We start from the raw sequence: 19,341 nt of genomic DNA on the forward strand, positions 1-19,341 counted from the left end.
GACTTTCTTCTTTTTAAAAATGAGATCCTCCCTCTATAGCCTGGATAATCATGTTGTGAAGCTCTGTGATGCTGACTTTGTGGTGTGTTGATTCTAGAATCCAAAGCCGGGGAAGAAAGGGATAGGATAGGGAGAAAACTTTTGCTGATGCCTCCTGTGTGCCAGGTACTGAGCTGGTTGTCAGGGATATAAAGATGAACCAGACATGGTTCTTGCAGACCAGGTGGGGAGCTGGTCAAGCACCTTTGGGAGAAGGAAGTCCATGGGCCATGGACACAGGAGGAGGAGTGACCATCAACCCTGCTGGCATGTCCCACAAAGCTTTGCTGGAGGAGGGAATACATCCTGAACTTAAAAATGAGTGCAGGAGGGCCAGGTCTGGAGAGGGCAAGAAGTGACAGCATGAGCAGCCTATTGCAGAGGGTCCAGTGTGAGAGTGGCCATCTTGGTGTCCTTCATCCCTGTCTCTTGTTGCATGAAGCTGGGCCACCTGCGGCCCAGCATTCAGAGGAAAGCTGCCCTCATAGGGCCCATCCTTATCCAGAAATACTTCCCTCACCTGACCCTGGGTTCTCTTAAAGTTTACCCCAGAACAGAGAAGGAATAAAATTACACCAAACAGCATAAGGCTCTTGAGTCAAGTTGCCCTTTGGGGTTTAATACAATAGTCCCACAGTCTGTGTGCCCAACTGTCATGCCACTCTGTCATCCTTTCTGGGTGTGGGGGTTTGTTTCTTGTTGCCTGATTGACTCACCGCACTCCCTGAAATAGTCTGCGTGTCTTCCTTTCCTGTTACCAGCGCTGATGACGGGTGTTCCCTGTTGCTCAGATTGAGAACCTGAGGCCAAAAGGAGGGAAGGGGAGGTGAAGTAAACTCACATCTACCAAGCACTTCCTACGTGAGACTCGGGGCAGAGCCTTTTAGATGGTCTTACCTTTTCGCACAGACTCTGAGGTCTCTAGTACTGCACCCTTTCTGTAGATATGTGATTCTAATAGTATGCGGTACTGCCCACTGGGTAGTGTTCTGGAAATGTGGCAGAGTGGTTTTGTGGTAACCATGAGCGCAGGTTTAATGGGCAGAGGCAGGGATGCTAGATGTCCTGCCGTGCATTCTGGGACAGTCCTGCACCTGCTCAGCACCATAGACAAATCCCACTGGACATTTACGTTGGTGAGAAACTTGTTTATTAACACCTGATGCTAGACCAAACCTCATTTACATCTAAACACAAAATACTCTGTACAAGTAAGGTTTTACTGTTAATTTTCCAAGAATGAACCATGCAGAATAGAGACATTCATGGTTTTGCTTCATTTGGAGCTTTCCCGAGAGTTGCCAACTATCCACAGCAGCGGCACAGGCAATATTTGAGTCACTGGTGCAAGACAACACACAACAAGACAACACAGTTTAGATTTATAGCTGTCACATTCACAGCAAGCGTGTGTCACATGTAATGAATAAACGATCATTTCAGAGAAGGATGAAGTGCCACAAAGAAAACAGTAGTGAGACTGTGAGCAATATGTGCACATGTGCATGTGTGTGAGTATATGTGTGCACACACATGCATGCACACATGCGCAGGGAGAGGCAGCTTTATGGGGTGATCCAGGCAGGTCTCTGAAGAGATGGCTTTGAAGTGAGACCTGAATGACATGAAGGAGCCAGCCAGGCGGAACACGTGGATGGTATACATTCCAAGCTGAAGGCACAGCAAGAACAAAGGCCCTGAGCCAGGCACAGAGATTGGATCTGTTGGAAGGATGGCCTCCATGCCTGGAACACAGCACACAAAGGAGAGGGTAGGTGGCAGTGAGATCAGAGAGGTGAGTGAGGATGAGCGTGCGGAGCCTTGTGGTCTATGGGAGGAGGTCTGGGTGTCATTCATGATGAGACAGAAGCAGAGGGAAGCCACCCCACCGTGCCATGTCAGGTGTATTCACTCTCAGCCAGCATGCAGCCTTACAGTGTGGTGAAGACTCAAGTTTTGGCCATGTTGAATCTGGACTCAAACCCAGACTTTTGAGCCTGCTATTCATGCTGAGACCCCAACTGTGGCCTCAAATTCAAGAGTGAATCTGGTTTATGATCTGTACGCATATAGGCCACTTCCTTTCCTCTGCTCACAGTTGCTTTACCATTCCCAAAGAAAACCAGAGCGCTGCTGGATTTCTCTTTCCTTCCTATGCATTTCTAATTTTCCTCCTAGGATTTATTATGCCAGGCATTTTCACACGTTACCTCACTTGACCTTGGCATCAACACTCTGAGGTGCAGGTGTTATTATATCAAGACAAGTGAAGAAATGGGCTCAGAGAGGCAAAGAAACCCAACCAAGATCACACAACTTGTAGGTAGCAGAGATTCAAGTGCAAGTCCATCAGGCCTCAGGGCCCATAGGCTTTCCCGTATCCCACATGGTATCGCTCATGTTCTCCCATCCTATTCAAAGAATTGGAGTAATCCCCTGCCCGAGAATGAAGGCAACACAGGGAATATAGGGCCAAGAAGGCAATAAGGGAAGAGACCTGATGACCTCAGTCAAACCTCTGGATCCACCTGAACTTGAGCCATTGTGTTGTGTTTCTGTCACTTGTAACTGAAGGATTCCTTACCCATCCAAGAATGTAGGACAAGATGCAGGTGGGGGGAGGGCTTTGTATACCAGTCTGAGTGGAGGAGGATGGAGGTCAACGCCAAAACATGCTCCATGGAGATCAAAGGTCCAATCCAGAGTCCAGCACCTGGTAAGTGGCAGGGCCAATGTTGGAATCCAGACCTGACTCCCTAACCAAGGTGTGAGCAGTTCCTGCCCTTGAACTCATGAATTTCCTGAAGGTTCTGAACCCACTCTGTTTGAACAGGTTAATCACCAATCTACATCTCCCCTCATCCTCTTGTTTTCCAGCAGACAAGATTCTGGAAGACACTGTCCTTTTCATCTCAAAAGGTCCTACCTAAAAAAAAAAGCTACCTTATAAGGTTAGCTTCTCCACTTACTAAATTTCCTGGAGAATTCTTTCCACACTCAGGCTCAGGGCCCGGCTGTCCTGGAATGTGAGATCTGGTAGTCATCAAGGATCATCCCAGCTAGCACCTGAGGGCCATGTCCAGAGTGGGAGGAGAAATTCATAACAGGCCCCACATTTCAAAGCCACCTACCTTCGGTGGCACTTGGGGAGTTCAGTTTGCCAACCAGAGCGGGACCAGCGGGATCAGGTGCCTGGTGAGTACAGCCTCATATTTGGAGGCTTGAGCTTGAATCCCTGAACATTGAATCCTTCTGAACATCCCACTTTGGGTCATGGTTTCCTCAGTTGTCCAAAAATGATCACTCTATTTCATTGTTGCTTTGTGAGAAGTATATGAGATAATGGGTGTGAAATCATGCTGTAAACTGTGGAGCGCCACGGGTTTGTGAGGGTGGTTATTATTGTTAGTTAATAGGTTACCTTCACTCTTGGGAGACCCAAGAAGTACTTCAGGAGGCCATCAGATCCCCTCTGACCCCCTTCTCCAATGTGAACACTCAGCCCTTACTTAAGCGAAAAAGCTCTTCTCTTCACAGAGAGACTCAGGTGTGACCTTGGACCTCCCTGGATCTCCATTTTCTGATCTATAATGTGAGGCGGGGGAGGAGAAGATCTTAAATTGGATCCTCCCTGAGGAACATTATGTCTCACTTAACAGGGAAATCCACACCCCAAGGTCATTGCAAGCAGAGAGAAGCTACCACAGACATCACATCCCAGAGCTGCCAACGACATGAGCTGTCCTGTGTAGCCTCCAGATCCAGGGCCCCAGTTACTCCTGAGCACCTCTGGACGTCATCTGTCCATTTTATAGAAAATGAAACAGACCCAAGAGAGCGAGACTGCAAGGGGATGACTATGGGATCTGCCCAATACTCCCTAACTCTTCTAGAAATTACTCGATTCCCACACCAGCTGGGAGTTCACATGGTGGCTACCATGTTCTCACAGACCCAACCGTCTGCCACAGTGGAGTGATCCAGCAACCCCATCCAGGACAGGCCAGTCCGCTCCTCTGATGCATTTTTCAATTTGGAATTGGGAAGGTCTCTGGCGGAGGCACCACAAGATACGGAGCTAGGAGATGTCTGCCATGCAATCCAGAGTCTGTCTCTCTCATTCCTGGTGTCTGTTGTTGCTGAAGCCAAGCCACCTAGCTACCATTCCCGCTGCGTGGCTTTAGAATAGATATTTGTTGGTTTTGCCCACCCAGGATCCCTTTCCCTCATTTTAACTAAAGCATCCCACTTTTTCTTCAGGAAACTACACCTCCACCATCTGTGTTCTGGAGAGACCATCTGCAAGATGGTCTTCCTCCATCATCCTCCAGCCATGGGGTGGGCATGTGACCAAACTCATACAGTTAGACTCAGTTCTCTGGGAGTTTTTAGCTAGAGTGTTGTCACTTAGGCATTTTAATTGCAGGACCCCCTAACAGGATGATTCATGGGCTCTAAGTACCTCAATCTCCATATTGCCCTCATTCCTATCTTCCTCAAAGCCTGCTTGTTTAATCTGACTTTGATCCAATCTGGTGTCTATCCAATGCAGCCATTTTTTGCTTAAGATTTTCGGAGTTGGATTCTCTTGATTGCAACCAAAGACTTCTAACTCAAAGAGAAATTGGAAGTAGAATGGAGTTCTCCAAATCCTCCAGGAAGTGGGGGGTATTAAAAGTGGCCTTTCCTGGGGCAAAACAGTGAGGTTGCTCCTGGTGCCCAGCCCTGGAGAGCAGTCCATGGGATACAGCAGCAGAGGGCTGTTTCCTGTATTGCGTGGTATCATTTGACCTCCTGTCACAGTTCAATTTTAAGGAGATGAGGAATGCCCAGGCTGTGGGATAGAGGTGGATGTAGGGAAAAGTCAACAAAGCAAGCTCAAATAGGTGTGTGTGTGTGTGTGTGTGTGTGTGTGTGTGTTGGGGGCAGGGAGAGAATGAAATGTAGAGCAATTCTATGACCACAGTGAAAGAACCTCATGACTTACTGCAGGGCTGAGATCTCCAAACACCAAAGTTGGCAACTGATGATGTAGGTGGCTGACTTGACCACCCTGCTACACTTTTATGTATGGCTTCTGACCCCTGGACCGGCCATACAAGAAGATGTGGGAGGAACCCAAGGTGGTCTCAAACACTGGCTAGAAGCAGTCTCCACCTTCCTTATAGAGGAAGCTTCCAAGTTCCTGCTTGCTCTAGCCACCCCTCAGGGCTGCATAGCTGGATGGTGGGGATGAGTTTTGGCTTGGAGGGTGAAGAACAGACTGAGTAGGAAAGAATCTTGGACTGTTACAGAACTACAAAAACTATTCATTGGTACCAGCAGAAATCTAGGGAATACTTGTGGGAATGAAGTTTTGTGGTGCTTGATGAAGGAAAGGGAAATGTAATGTTGGGCCAGATTGATCTCAATATGGATGTGTGGATCAGGATTCTGCATTCTCTGTGCTAGCTCCAGGAGCTGGCTGGGTTCTGACCATTGATGGATTGGCTAAAGCAAACTTGGACCAAATGCTGGCCCACATGAAATGAAAAAGGCCCCAAATCCCTTGGCATCATATAGAGGAAGGGACTCAAAGATTTCCAAAGACAGGAATGCTGGATTGGATTTATTTGGCGCCTCCTTCCCATAAATATCTCTATGGCCCTTGTTGAACCCAGAACACTTCACCTTTGCTGTGAGGAAAGTCTACATCAGGAGTGCTTGGTGAAGAGTTCCCTGATCTCTAAGGGAAGGAAGAATGCAGAGGTGTGGGAGGCCAGGTGTTGGCCTTTAAGTGCCTCAGAAATTAAGTGAAAGTGGTCATCAAAATATTCAGCAGGTTCTGGATGAGGCAGGATCTCTGCTGGAGGGCCCTGAGAAGGTAAAGCTGACCACCAATATTACTTAATTTGTATAACCAATAAAACATAATAAACAAAACAAAGCAAAGCAAAACAAAAACTGATCATCACCTAACACCTAGCCTTGATTTCATTTACCGGATGAAGGATACACTACTTGCTCTTAGGGAAGGTCTCTGCTATACTCTCACACCAGTGTAATGTGAACATTTCTCTTGTCTTCTCCAAAAGGGCCGTGGCCATTTACTGGGGTAACTGGGTGCTGAAGAAAGGGAAACACCCAAACCATTCAGGGACGATTTGGATGAAGAACTTTGAGCTAATACCAATTTCTTGGGTCTTGAGAGTACCACCATAGGTCCATCAACCATGTGAAAAATATTTTGAACTTTGTCTATGTGACTGGAGGGCTAGATCTCCAATATCTGAGTGATAGTTGGAAAAGATCCCCACATTGGCTCCCTGACCCAGGGAGGCCCTTGTAATATAAAAGGCCAATAGAGGGGAGCCCCGGTGGCGCAGCAGTTTGGCGCTGCCTGCAGCATGGGGTGTGATCCTGGAGACCCGGCATCGAGTCCCACGTCAGGTTCCCTGCATGGAGGCTGCTTCTCCCTCTGCCTGTGTCTTTCTGCCTCTCTCTCTCTCTCTGTCTATGAATAAATAAATAAAATCTTTAAAAAAATAAAATAAAAGGCCAATAGAATCCAAGTGAACAACTGTTTCGAAATAGAAAACTCAAAGCAGTACCGCACCTTTGGGGAGGCTGCAGAGACAACCCTCCACCAAAGACCCTGGAGGGTGATGACTCCCATCAGAACACCATTACTTCCCGTTTGGCTGGTGCAAAAGTAGATGTGTCTTGGAAAATGGCAGTGGACTATTTTAATCAAGTGGCAATTCAATTTCAGTCGCTTGGTTAGATACACTTTCCTCAGTATAATTCCTGGAGCTCATATGCATCTATTGGATTCCTTTTCTATTCCAAGAAACAGAAATCACTGGAAGCATTTTGCCATTAGTTGGAAGGGATAACGGTTTTTCTTTACTATTCAACTCAGAGATACCTTAGTTCGCCAGCTCTGCACCAGAAAGACTTTGATTGTCCTAATCCCCAAGATACCAAATTGATCCACTACACTGATTAAATCACATTAATAGGGCCTGGAGAGCACAAAGTGTGCTTTAGGTTATATATATGATAGGTTCCTTATGTTAGAAACGTTTTTTTTTAAACTGTGTGTCTGGGAAGAAAGAGTGAGCATATTGTGCGCTGGGCGGCCAAGGGTCAGAATGCAGTGATACCTGCTAGTTTGCCAAAAAAATGTCCTCCTTTATTTTGGTGATGTCACATGGCCTTTCTTCCATCCCATGTGGTCTGTTGCAGATGTTAATCCAGGTGCCCTGCCCTCCATCTCTACCAAGGGAGAGGCATGTGACACAAGCTGGGCAAATCAACCTCTCAGCTGGGACTGGAGCTGAGGGGAGTTGGAGGGGAGCATTTGGCTGGGAGTGTCCTCAACGGAAGATTCATGAGTCCCACCACTGATGGCCCTAGAGCTCCCCTCATCCCTGCATATCCTGAGGCCTGCTCAGTTAGCTTTTCCTTTGACTGGATGAACTTCGCTGATACCCTTCTGTAGTGGGCTGAATGGTGGCCCCACAGATACATCCACATCCTAATCTCTGTAAATGCTACCTTATTCATTAAAAGGATCTTTTTGCAGATGTGATTAGCTTAAGAGTCTTGAGATAAGAAAGCACGGATTAGCTGGGTGAGCCCTAGTGACATCACACAAGTCTTTATGAGAGAGTAGCACTGGGCAATTGGCACATATAGAGGACAAAGTGACATCATAACAGGGGCAGAGAATGTTCTTGCCATAAGCCAAGAACACCAGCAGCCACCAGAAGCTAGAAGAGGCAAGAAGATTCACCTCTGGAGCCTCTGGAGGGAGTGTGGCCCTGCTGACACCTTGACTTTGGATTTCTGGCCTCCAGAACTCGTCAGAGAAGAAATTTCTATTGTTTTAAGCCATCAGGTTAAATAGCACTTCATTATGGCAGCTACAGGAAACTAATACACCTTCCAATAAATTTTTTTTGTAAGATAGGTTTTCTTAATATTTAAAAAAGATTTACTCACTTTAGAGAGAAAGAATGAGAGGGAAAGTGCAGGGAAGGGTAGAGGGAGAGGGAGAGGGAGAGAGAAACCTCAGGAGACTCCTCGCTGAGCTGGAACCCAGCACAGGGCTTGATCTCTTGATCCTGAGCCAAAACCATGGTTGACGCTCAGCCTGCTGTGCACCCAGGGGTCTCAGATAGTTTCTATTGCTTGTAAGCAAATAACCTTAATGGTAACTTGTTCATCATTGCAGTTACCTGTAATGAATTATTATTTTCGACCAAGTTAGTTCCAGCTGGATTCCTGTCACTGGCAACCTGTGCCAAACCCAAGACTGGAACCAGAGAATCTGGATTCTGAGTCACACACACCCCCCCCCCCCCCAATTCACCCTGAAAGCACGCCAGGCAGCCAGCTCCAGTACAGGCAGAAGCAGGTCTCTGGACCCAACCTCTTTATTTGCATAATGGTTTTGACACATGGGAGTGGAAGCGAGTTGTCGCTTTTCTGCCAGGACAACACATAACCTGGTGATGGATGCAGGCCAGACGATTCTCCCCCTGAGCTTTCCCTGCACTAGCTTTGGGGGCCTTGTCTGTGGGGTCAGAAAGTCTGGAAGCTATCTGGCACCTTGGGATGTTCAGCAGTTCGGCAAGGGTGGTGCATGCAGCCCTCCCCTCTCTGTGCCCCGGCCTAGGCAGAGCTGGGCCTAGATGTTACAAGGGGAGCATGCGAGAGGGCCGGTGTGTACTTGGGGAGTCACAAGCAGCACTCCCAGCTCAGCTCTGCCTCTGCTCCATCCTGAGACTCGGATTCCATCCACACGTGGGGGTCTACACAATGCATGCACCCATGCTGTGCCCCCTGCTTGGAAACACTTCCTGGAACCACTGCCTAATTAACTGTGCATCTGTGTGACCATAGGTTAAAATGTCACCCTCAAGAAAGCCTCCTCTGACCCCCTTAATGGTCCCTGCTACATTATGTGCTTCTAGTTCCCTGTACTTAGCCGAACTGTTACATGTTTCTGTGGCCATTGGATTAAAATCCATCTCCCTCACTAGTCTGTAAGCTTCACGAATACAGAGACATATATTTTGTTCCCCATTATACCTTGTGAACCCAGCAGTCAATGACTCAGAGCCCAGGTATGTCAAGTAAATCTGAGAAGTGGTAGAACTACCACAGTAGTGTTCTGTGTGTGTCTCTGTGTGTGTGTCGGGGGCACATTATGGGGCAGTGACAGTGTGTACCTCATACAAAAGCATTCAAATTAAAAAAATACATACTAAGGGGTACCTGGCTGGCTCAGTCAGTAGAGCATGTGACTCCTGATCTCACGGTTTTTGAGTCTGAGCCCATGTTGGGTGTAGAGATAACTTTAAAAAAATACACACTTATATATACACAAAGAAGAGAGAAATGAAAATGAAGCTAAATGAAACATGTCTACAGGCTACACATGAAGCCCTAGCTTGTGAGTCTTCCAAAAGATAGTTGTTGAACGAATGAGTGAAGAACCTACAAGGAAATCACTGTAAAAGCCTCATAATGTAAGAAGAATGGCGGGGGAGAACCAGGAGAATCTTCTGCTCACTCTTGTCTACAGCCTCTCAAGGGCAAGACCTCTCTGCTGGTCATTTCCTCTGCCTGCCCAGCACTCGGCACGCAGTACGCTGGACGAATTGGTGGATCCGTTAGTAAGTATCACTAAATACCTTCTCCTCCCAAGTCTCGGTTCAACCAGATGATGTCTTCCATGTTGAAGCTCAGCCTGGTGGGACAGACAGAGCCATAGCCAGGCAAGGACAGTACAGTAACAGGTGTTCTAGGAACAGTGTGTGAATAAGGCTAGGGGAATCCTTCCCTCCCAAATTTCCCACCAAGTAGAGGATTGAGCAGGTGAGTGTGAGAGATGTGCCCCCAGCAAGGATGAGATGGCTGGAGCTGGTGGAAGGGGGCAGAGGTCCCCAGCATCTGCCTGGATAGTAACTCAAGGTAGGGCTCGAGGTCTGCATGGTGGGAAGAGAATTGCCAAAGTCAGACGGGGGGAACCCAGGGGTCACAAGTGTCCATGCATAGCAACTCCCTGCTACCAACATTTCAGAACCGGGCTGGCTTTAAATCAGTAATTCCCTGCTACACATCTGGTTTCCATCTCCGTCTGGGGTGCAGACTGTGACCAGCTGACAGATGGGCCGAGATCTGGAGACAGGGCCAAGGGTGTGCCCACTTCACACGTCATGTCCTAGGATAGCTGGGTCTAGACCTCAGGCCACAGACCAGGGCCCCTTCAAAGTCTGCAGCTCAAGGAAGCTGCAGGACTACTGCTTAGCAAATCTTACACACCAGCTAAGGAGGCAGCTCCTCTCCTTCCTCCCAGACCTCATCTTTGAGAGCTGACTCTTGTTGGAAACTCCTGGAAAAGAACCACTGCTAAGGTACAGGACTCCTACATCGGAATCCCCTGACTGGTCCTTTCCCTAACTCTGATAGAGAGTTTGAACCCTATGGATGAACTCTGGAGATCCAGAGAACCCCCTCAAGCCACATGCAAACTTTGTGAGGGCAGAAGAGAGACAGCATGCGAGGAACACTGGTCTTGGCAGACCAACGAGCTTGGATTCCAAATTGGGCTCTACCCCCTCCAGTTGGGTGACATTTGGGCAAGTCCTGGCCCCACTCCGAGCCTCAGTTTTCTCCTCCTCTGACTCAGGGCCGAATGTGAAGGGCTGGAGGTGCTCAGGAACGGTTAGCATCCTTCTGACTTTCTCTTTGGCGCATGCCTGCTTCTTGGGTAGCCTGGAGGTCCATTTATGCAGTCCACTGGGTTGCTCATGGAATCTGGGCAACACTATCCTGGCCTGGACCTTTTGGAGGAACAGACGTAGCCCCTCAGTCTCATTCCTCAGGCCTGGGTGGATGATCCTGAGCAGTTCCGCCACCATGAACGCCGTAAGCAGGGAGGGATCTCTGCTGTTTCAGCTGACCGTAGGGGGTGTGGGAAGGGGGACACCAGGCCTTGACTTTAATAAACCTGAGAGTCTGGAGGTCCACTGGGGGCTTGGGCCTCCAGGTCTATAGACCTTCCCTCCTGGGAGGTCTCACGGGACGTCTCCAGAGACACCTCTGACACCCCATCGACACTGCTCAGCAAGTCCTCAAACTCCCGGGGGTCGCTGTTGCGCACGGCGGCCTCCAGAGCCTTCTGGCGGCGGTAGAAGTGAGAAAACTTGTTGAAGATGATGGTGATGGGGAGCGCCACCACCAGGATGCCCCCAAGGATGCAGCCCGAGGCTGCCAGCTTGCCAGCCACGGTCACAGGCACCACATCCCCATAGCCCACGGTGGTCATGCTCACCGTGCCCCACCACCAGCAGGCGGGGATGGTGTCAAAGCCCACGTCCTCCTCCTTCTCGGCTGTGTAGGCCACGCCAGAAAACACGGACACCCCCACCGCCAGATACAGCAGTAAGATGCCCACCTCACGGTAGCTGTGCTGGAAGAGAACGTAGGAAGCCAAGTCAGAGCTGGGTGGGCTCAAAGACCTGAAATCAAGCATATGTGGAAACTGAGGCCCAGAGACTGGAAGGGGCAGGTCCAAAGTCACAGAGCAAAGTAGAGCTGGCATCGAGACCCAGGTCCCTTGACTCCAAACTAAGATCTTTCAACCACAAGAGGCAGCCAACTCCCTGGGAGTGCACACAGGCCTACCTTCCATTGTCCAAAATCCCTGCTAAGCCACAGTGGTTTCTTCTAATGCAGGGGGATCTAGCAGCACCAGCCAGTTAGTAACAAGCTTGTGATTTTTACACAAGGGACAACCATAGTTTGTATTCCACAATGTAAAGGGTTCATTTAATGTACTTTTGTCTATCTCATTTCTGACAAGTACAAAAATAGATTCTGCCTCTCAGGAAAGCTCCCAGGATATATGTTCCCCAGACCAACCATGGACGCACTTGCCCATGGGTATAAGTATCTGCTCTGCCCCTGAGGCCAAGCAGTGGTTCTCAAATAGGGCAATCTGCCCTCCAGAGGATGTTTGGCAATGTTTTGGTTGTTTGGGTTTTTTTTAAGATTTTATTTATTTATTTATTCGAGAGAGACACAGAGAGGCAGAGACATAGGCAAAGGGAGAAGCAGGCTTCCTGTGGGGAGCCCGATGTGGGACTCCATCCCAGGACCCCAGGATCACAACCTGAGCCAAAGGCAAATGGTCAACCACTGAGCCACGCAGGTGTCCCTGTTTTTGTTTTTTTTAATATTTTATTTATTTATTTGAGAGAGAGCATGTACTCACATAAGTATGGAGGAGGGGCAGAGGAAGGGAGCCCAACCCTGGGCTCAATCCTAGGACCCTGGGATCATGACCTGAGCTAAAGGCAGAGGTTTAACCGACTGAGCCACCCAGGCGCTCCAACATATGGCAATGTCTTTAAACATTTTGGTTGTCACAACTGGGACAGGTGTGCTACTGGCATCTACTGGATAGAGACCAGAGATGCTGCTAAATATCCTATAATGCACAGGAGAGCCACCCTCCACCCACACACATAACAACAAAGTATTATCTCTCCCTAGATGTCAGCAGTGCTGAGGCCAAGACCCCCAGTCTGGAACTGTAGTTTCCTAGTCCCAAACTGTAATATGTGGAGGGATCATGTTGGGATCGTGTTTAAAAGGCAGAACTCAACTGAGTGGGTCTGGGATAGGGCCAGAAATTCTGAATTTCTAGCAAGCCTCCAGGTAATGAGAAAGCTGCTGCTGATCAGGGGCCTCCCTTTGAGCAGCCAGGAGTCTTCACCTGTGTCTTGGACACTGACAGCCTCAGTCAACACTCTTCTCCCTCCCTGCAGAAAAATCTGGTGGCATCAGGCCCTAGTTCCCTGCATGGCTGGAGGATCTTTGCTGGAGAGATCCTGAGTTGAGGGACGTGAATTCCTCGTACCTGCCCACTGGCCCAGGATTCTGCTCACATCACCCTGCTTGTACCCGGCATCCTGGCTGCCCTGCTACGAGGGCATAAAAAGGCTTTACAAAGCTATGGGTGGCAAGGGTCTCCTAGAGATCCTTAGGAGGGCTGCGTGGAGCTTTAGGAGAAAGGGCAGGAGGTACTGGGGTCAGGCACAGCTGGGTTCTTCTCTGGGCTCTGCAACTTACTGAGGAACCTCCGACAAGTCCTGTCACCTCCCGGAGCCTTGTTTTGCAGTACAATCTGCAAAGTAGTGACAATAATCCTTGCCCCAGCTTGAACCCCTCACAGGCTCTATCCCCTATTACCTTGGGATAAAATCCAAAATCCTGGGCCAAGAGTGCATGATGGCCCTTCAGGACCCCGTCCCACTCGCGTCTTCAACTTCATCAACTGGCACCCCTCCTGCCAAGTCCCCTCCCAGTGTTCATCCTGTCCTCTCTCCAGGCCTTCATCCAAGCTGTTCACATTCCCTCCGTCCCCACGCCAGGCCAAGTTCACCCCTTCAAGGGTAAACTTGCCGGAGCAGTGATTCACCCCCGAGTGCAGGGCCTGGCACCAGAAGGGTGCTCTGGAAATTGCAACCAGGCTTTACAAAGCCAACTTTCTGACCGCGGGTGCTTCATCTACGGGAAGGGAATAAATAACCACATCTTCCTGAGGAAGTTGTCCTGAGAATGAAATCAATAATGGATGTAAAACTGGCACAGAATTAGCCCTCAGTAAAAGTGTTAGTTCTGGGGCTGCGGCTGGCCTTGGCCCGTGAAGGGTGACCGACAGTATCTGTGCCCGCCCCCGCCCCAGCCTGCCCATAATGCCAGAAGTAAGGCTCAGCAAAGAAGCCAGTTAGCATCCCGCATAGACCAAAAGTAACCTTTGTCTTAGGTTCTTGGTTTTGTTGTTGTTGTTGTTTTTAAAGAAAGAAAAGCAAAGCTCTGCCTCGGCTTTCAAGTGTCACCCCTGAGAAGGAGCCCTCCCAGGGCTGTTGGGAAGGTCAAACGGGATGTGCCGGTGCACCCGCCGTCTGGCACAAGGAAGGTCGCCTCTAAGTTCACCTGGCCACCCGCCCGGTGGCCACCGTCGCGTCCCCATTTCCGCGCCCCCCCCCCTCCATCCGGCCCCAGCGGCCTCACCTTGAGCGTGGCGCCCAGCGAGCGCAGCCCCGTGGAGTGGCGCGCCAGCTTGAGCACGCGGAAGATGCGCATCAGTCGGAACACCTGCACCACCTTGCCCAGGTCGCCGAGGTCCTCGCCGCCCGCGCCGCCCCGGTCGCCCAGCGCCACGCCGGCCAGCAGCGTGAGGTAGAAGGGCAGCACCGACACGATGTCAATGAGGTTGAGGGGGTGGCAGAAGAAGTTGCGGGTGCTGGGCGCCAGCAGGAGGCGCGACGACACCTCGAAGCTGAACCAGGCGATGCAGAAGTACTCGAGGTGCCGCAGCACCGGGTCGTCGCGCACGCCCTCCGCGCCGCGGCCCGCGGCCACCGCGGCCACGGCGGCCGCCGCCTCGCGGGGCTGGTACTCGGGCAGGCTGTGGATGCACATGGCGGCGATGGAGGCGAGCACCACGCCGATGGAGACGCAGCTGAAGAGCTTGCTGGGCAGCGAGTAGCCGGGGTTCTCCATGGTGAGCCACAGGCGGCGGCGCAGGCGGCCGCAGCGCGCGGCCCCGTAGCGCGCCAGCTCGCGCTGCACGTCGGAGATCTCGTCGGGGCACGGGTCCACGCTGCTCGGCGTGTCGCTGTCCTCGTCCCAGTCGCGCGGCCGCGCCACCCGCCGCTCCAGGTAGCGTGCGCGGCAGCAGGCGGCCAGCGCGCCCTCGCCCAGGCCCCAGTAGTCGGCCTCCTGGCCGAAGGCGAAGACGCACAGCTCGTCGAGCACGTGCAGGCGGCCGGTGCGGTAGAAGTGCAGCAGCCCCAGGAAGAAGCCCGGGTGCCGGTCGAAGTAGAACTCGCGCGCCGCCGCGTCGTAGTCGTCGCACAGCCGCCGCGCCTGCTCCTCCGACCCCGCCGCCTGCAGCCGGCCCAGCCGCGTGCCCGGGAAGCGCGCCAGGGCGCGTGCGCTCAGCCGCCGCCGCACGCCGCCCACGTTCACGCGCAGCGCCTCGCCGCTCCGCCGCCAGGGCGCACGCGCGCCGGGCTCCGGGGACTCGCTCACCATGGCCTGTGGGCCGACGGGGAGGGATGCTCAGCGGAGGGGGCGCGGCCGCGGGCGCGGGGGGTGGGGGGCGGCCCGGGGCCTGCCCCTCGCTCCCCGACCCGCCAAATCACAGAGCCTTCGCACCCCCGTTTCATTTGCACAAATTGGGGGCAATTATGAAAGGGACTGGCGGGAGAGGCTGACACCCCCCGAGGGGGGTGGGGGTGCTCAGCTAGGATATCACCCTTTCCTGTTTCATTTGCACACAACAAACTGGGGGCAATTATGAAAGTGACTGGCGGGAGAGGCTGACACCCCCGACGGGGATGGGGAGTGCTCAGCTAGGATATCACCCTTTCCCAAACTTGGATTTTCTTTTTTTTTTTTTTTTTTTTCAGTTTTTATTTATTTATTCATGAGAGGCACAGAGAGAGAGAGAGGCAGAGGCACAGGCAGAGGGAGAAGCAGGCTCCATGCAGGGAGCCCGACGTGAGACTCCATTCCCAGGTCTCCAGGGTCACGCCCTGGGCTGCAGGCAGGTGCTAAACCGCCGAGCCACCCAGGCTGCCCCCAAACTTGGATTTTCATATGCCAGGGCCTTCCAATGGGATCTTGCACATGCCGGCACTCTGAACCTCGGTTTCCTCCTCTGCAAAATGGGGGTAGTGATGCTGACCCTCCAGGGGTGTCAAAAGCATCGATACAAAGTAGTAGTTCTTAAAGTGTGTCCCCTGCACTGGCAGCATCAGTGCCACCTGGGAATTTGTCAAAGATGCCGATTCTCAGCTTGCTCTAGACCTACTGAAATTGTGGGGACGGAGCTCGGCAAAGGTGGAGGGTGACTCTGCTGCATGGTCAAGTTTGAGAGTCACTGGCTTAGACCATTTAAGGCATCTGCGGAGTCCGATGGGACATTGACTTTCTTCTGTGACCAGAGAGGCAACTCATGTCACCTCCCTGAACTTCTGTCAAGTGGAGATAAAAATAGCCACCTCCGAGTGTGGTTAAAAAGAATAAATGAACTATTGTATTTATGGGGCCTGGCTCTCAGAAAGGGTTCAGTAAATTATCCATCTGTTTCACTGTCTCCTGGAGTCAGCCAAACCTGGCGCTTATCTCCACCCTGGATGCACCTGGGGCCTTGAAGAAGATGCTTTTCTCCAGGTCCCCGTTTCCTACGCAGACAACAGCACCTACCCTCAAGGCAGGCTGGAGAACTAAAGTAGCTTGTGGAAAGTGCTTGGCCTTGTTGATACCAGAAAATGTCAGATCCCTCCCCTGCCCACGTCTCCAAGCTCTGCTGGAGCTGAGGGCTAGTGACTCACCTCCTGATCCTGGGTGAGCCCATCTGCACCATCCCATCAGTAATGCCTGCTTCCCAGGGTGATGGGGGATTCGGTGTACATCAAGCAGCTGGCCCCGTGCCTGGCAGGGAGTCAGTGAGGTGCCCTTCACTTACCTTGGGCTTGGAGTTAAGCTGGTCAGGATAAGGGTCGTGTCCTCAGCTCTGTCACTTCTGTGTCCTCAGGCCGGTCTCCTCCCACTCTGGGCTTTGGCTCTTTTATCTGTAGAAGAGGGAGAATAACACTTGGGGTGGAAGGTGCACACACTATGAGTGTGTGTGCAAAGCCCCTAGAACATGGTAAGGTGCTCAATAAATGCCAATCCTTTGCACTGTCTTCTGGTCAGACCTGGGTTCAAATTCTGAGTCTGTCTCTTACTGGTGGCCTTGAGAGGATCCATTCTGAGCTTCAGTTTCCCCATCTGTAAACTGGGGGCATCACGCTTTCCTCAAGAGGTTATGAGGATTAACTAAGGCAGCACGCTGGCCCCCGGTACATACTCCGTGTGCAGTAAACACCTGGGGTACGGGTGGGATGCAGCTCCGCTCCCACCTTCTCCTCCGCACTTAGTGTCAAAAGATGAAACGTCCAACCCGCTTGCATCATCCCTTAGCTGCATGACTGTGGGCAAATCCCTTTCTCTTTCTGAGACTCACCCTCTTGCTCTGTTAATTGGGATAATTAATTCCACAAACCTTCCCCAACAAGAATCTGAATCTCAGTAAGAAAGATTAAATGACTTGCTCAATGTTACCCAGCTAGTCCACAGCACAGTTAAGGTTGGAAACTAGGCTTTTCCATCCAAGGCTCTCTCCACACACTTATTTTGAACAACTACTAAGTACTAGTCACTTCCCAGGGCTCCACATACACTTCACTCAGTTTAATGCCTACACCAACCCTGCCAGGGAGGTTTTCTAATCCCATTTTACGGATGAACCAGCAGGACTGACCCTAGAACTCAGTCACCTCACAGTGCTCCCTCCTGGGTGGGCAGGTGGGTGGGGGGTGGTCTCACCAAGGGGGCATGAGCAGGAACCCACTCTGCAGCCCCCACCACTTCCTGGGCCACCACCCCCCCTCCCCGAGAGAGGTCCCTTACCTGTCAGGGCCCCTCCAGGGCTCGGGCCAGGCTCTCTGTCCCCTGTCCCCGAAGGCACTGAGGCTGCGGAGCTGCTGGCCAGCGGGCTCGTCTCTGCCCCTGCTGCCCCGCAGAGCCTCGCTGCTGCTGGAGGCCCTGCCGCCCCCTCCTTCCCTGTCTTCCTCTGTCCCCCGCAGCGGAGGCCACATCGATCGATCGCTGCTGCCAGGGAGGGAGGGAGACCGCAGGCTGCCGGAGGCTGTGATTTCTATTCCTGACTCCTCAATTGGGTGGGGGTGGTGTCTGGAGACTGGGCCCGAGAGCCAGGACATCCTCCCCAGTCAGGGACCAGTGGACGAGCGGTCGTTTAGGGGAAGGGGGTCCAGTGAGAGAAGGATTTTAGCCAGAGCATTGCTGACAAAGCAACAATAACGGCTGTAATAATACCTTCCTTAATTGCGTCCTTAGTATGTGCCAGGTACTTCACCTCAGGGGACTTATCCAAGTTATTCCTGCTGCAGACTTGATGGGGACAGATGAGGCTTAGTCACCTGCACAGGTCACTTAGCTTGGTGCTGTGGACTTGGGATTGCAACTCGTGCCTTCCAGGACTGCTGGTGGAGATCTGCATTAGGGAGCTGGAGGAGATGGCCTCATTTCCCGAGAGCCCCCTGGGCTGTGAAGCGTGAAGCAGATATTTCGCCCCCTCAGAAGATCTGTCTCCCCGCCTGGCCATGGGTCCCTGATTTCTGCCTTCCCAGTGCTTTGGGATGGTAAGGGACAACTGCATCAAAGAGTTTTTTCAAGGGTTTTATGTAATCTAGGGGGGACTGGATTACATCTGACTCTTGATCTCAGGGTTGTGAGTTCAAGTTCCATGTTGGGTATAGAGATTACTTAAAAATAAAATCTTTAAAAAAAAAGTTTACTTAATCCACAAGCATTTATTGAGTGCCTACTGTGTGTCAGACTGGATAGAATGTGCTGGAGACCAGGACCTGGATACAAGAAAGAATTCCTACTTCACAAATATTAATTTATTTAATTAATCATTAATCATTAATAATTGTATTTAAATAATCATTAATAGTGATAACAACCAGCATTTATTGAGACCTTGCCTTGGGCCTAGTATCCTATAGTCCTCACCTCATTTATTAATTCATGAGTTATAGAAATGGGGAAAGGGCCATTATGGACCTCTTAGGCTAAAGGGGGATCCATAACCTTTATGTGCCTTGGATGAGCTGTACCCCAAATTCTCCTTCAGTCCCTGGCCAGAAATGGCCATCTGAATCCATGAGGTTCTACCCTAAAGAGTAAGCTTGATGTTGCATAAAGTACAGACATTTTTGTTAATAAGTAGACTAGGTGTGGTGGGCCGTTTCTAGAGTGTGTCCCGGTGATGCCTGCCTCCTGGTATTCATGTCCTTGTGTAATCTCTTCCCCTTGAGCATGGGCAGGATTTACTGATGTGCCTCTAATGAGCAGACTATGGCAAAGGGGAGAGGATGTTGCTTCCAGGATTAGGTAACATAAGATGGACTTCCTGCTGGTTTTGTTGAAGCAAGTTGCCATGCTGGCAAGCCAAGGCCCTGAGGGCAACTTCTGGCCAACAGTGAGTTAGAAACTGAGGAGATCAGTCCTACAACCCTCACGGAACTGAAACTCTGCCAACAACCATATGAGTTCAGCCCTAGCTGAACTTTATTTCAGCTTTGCGAACCCCTGAAGTAGGGACCCAACAAAGTTGTGCCTGGATTCTTGACCCACAGGAACTATGAAATAGTAAATGTGTGT

At 51.1% G+C, this 19,341-nt stretch overlaps 1 protein-coding gene across 2 annotated transcripts; it reads right to left on the reverse strand.

Moving 5' to 3' along the window:
- Positions 1-7,188: 7,188 nt before the first annotated feature.
- On the reverse strand, positions 7,189-15,138 carry KCNS1 (potassium voltage-gated channel modifier subfamily S member 1). 2 transcript variants are annotated; one of them, XR_012018631.1, is made up of 3 exons: positions 14,113-15,138; positions 9,888-11,503; positions 7,189-9,778 (listed from the first exon to the last, which is right to left on the reverse strand). XR_012018631.1 is itself a non-coding variant. In XM_072801176.1 (2 exons), exons 1-2 carry the CDS (start codon positions 15,136-15,138, stop codon positions 11,033-11,035), a joined length of 1,497 nt encoding a protein of 498 aa, XP_072657277.1. In that variant the 3' UTR covers positions 7,189-11,032. The 2 variants fall into 2 exon arrangements, 1 of the variants encoding a protein (XP_072657277.1); XM_072801176.1 differs by having other exon boundaries at positions 7,189-11,503.
- Between the last annotated feature and the right edge of the window lie 4,203 nt (positions 15,139-19,341).

Source organism: Canis lupus, chromosome 26, assembly GCF_048164855.1.
Source record: "Canis lupus baileyi chromosome 26, mCanLup2.hap1, whole genome shotgun sequence".
Lineage (NCBI taxonomy): Eukaryota > Metazoa > Chordata > Mammalia > Carnivora > Canidae > Canis > Canis lupus.

Excerpts from the sequence above, each read along its gene's own strand:
- KCNS1 (XM_072801176.1), bottom strand. The coding sequence starts at position 15,138 with ATGGTGAGCGAGTCCCCGGAGCCCGGCGCGCGTGCGCCCTGGCGGCGG. Across the intron at positions 11,504-14,112 it reads CGCTGGGCGCCACGCTCAAG|CACAGCTACCGTGAGGTGGG; the intron begins GTGAGGCCGCTG and ends GTTCTCTTCCAG.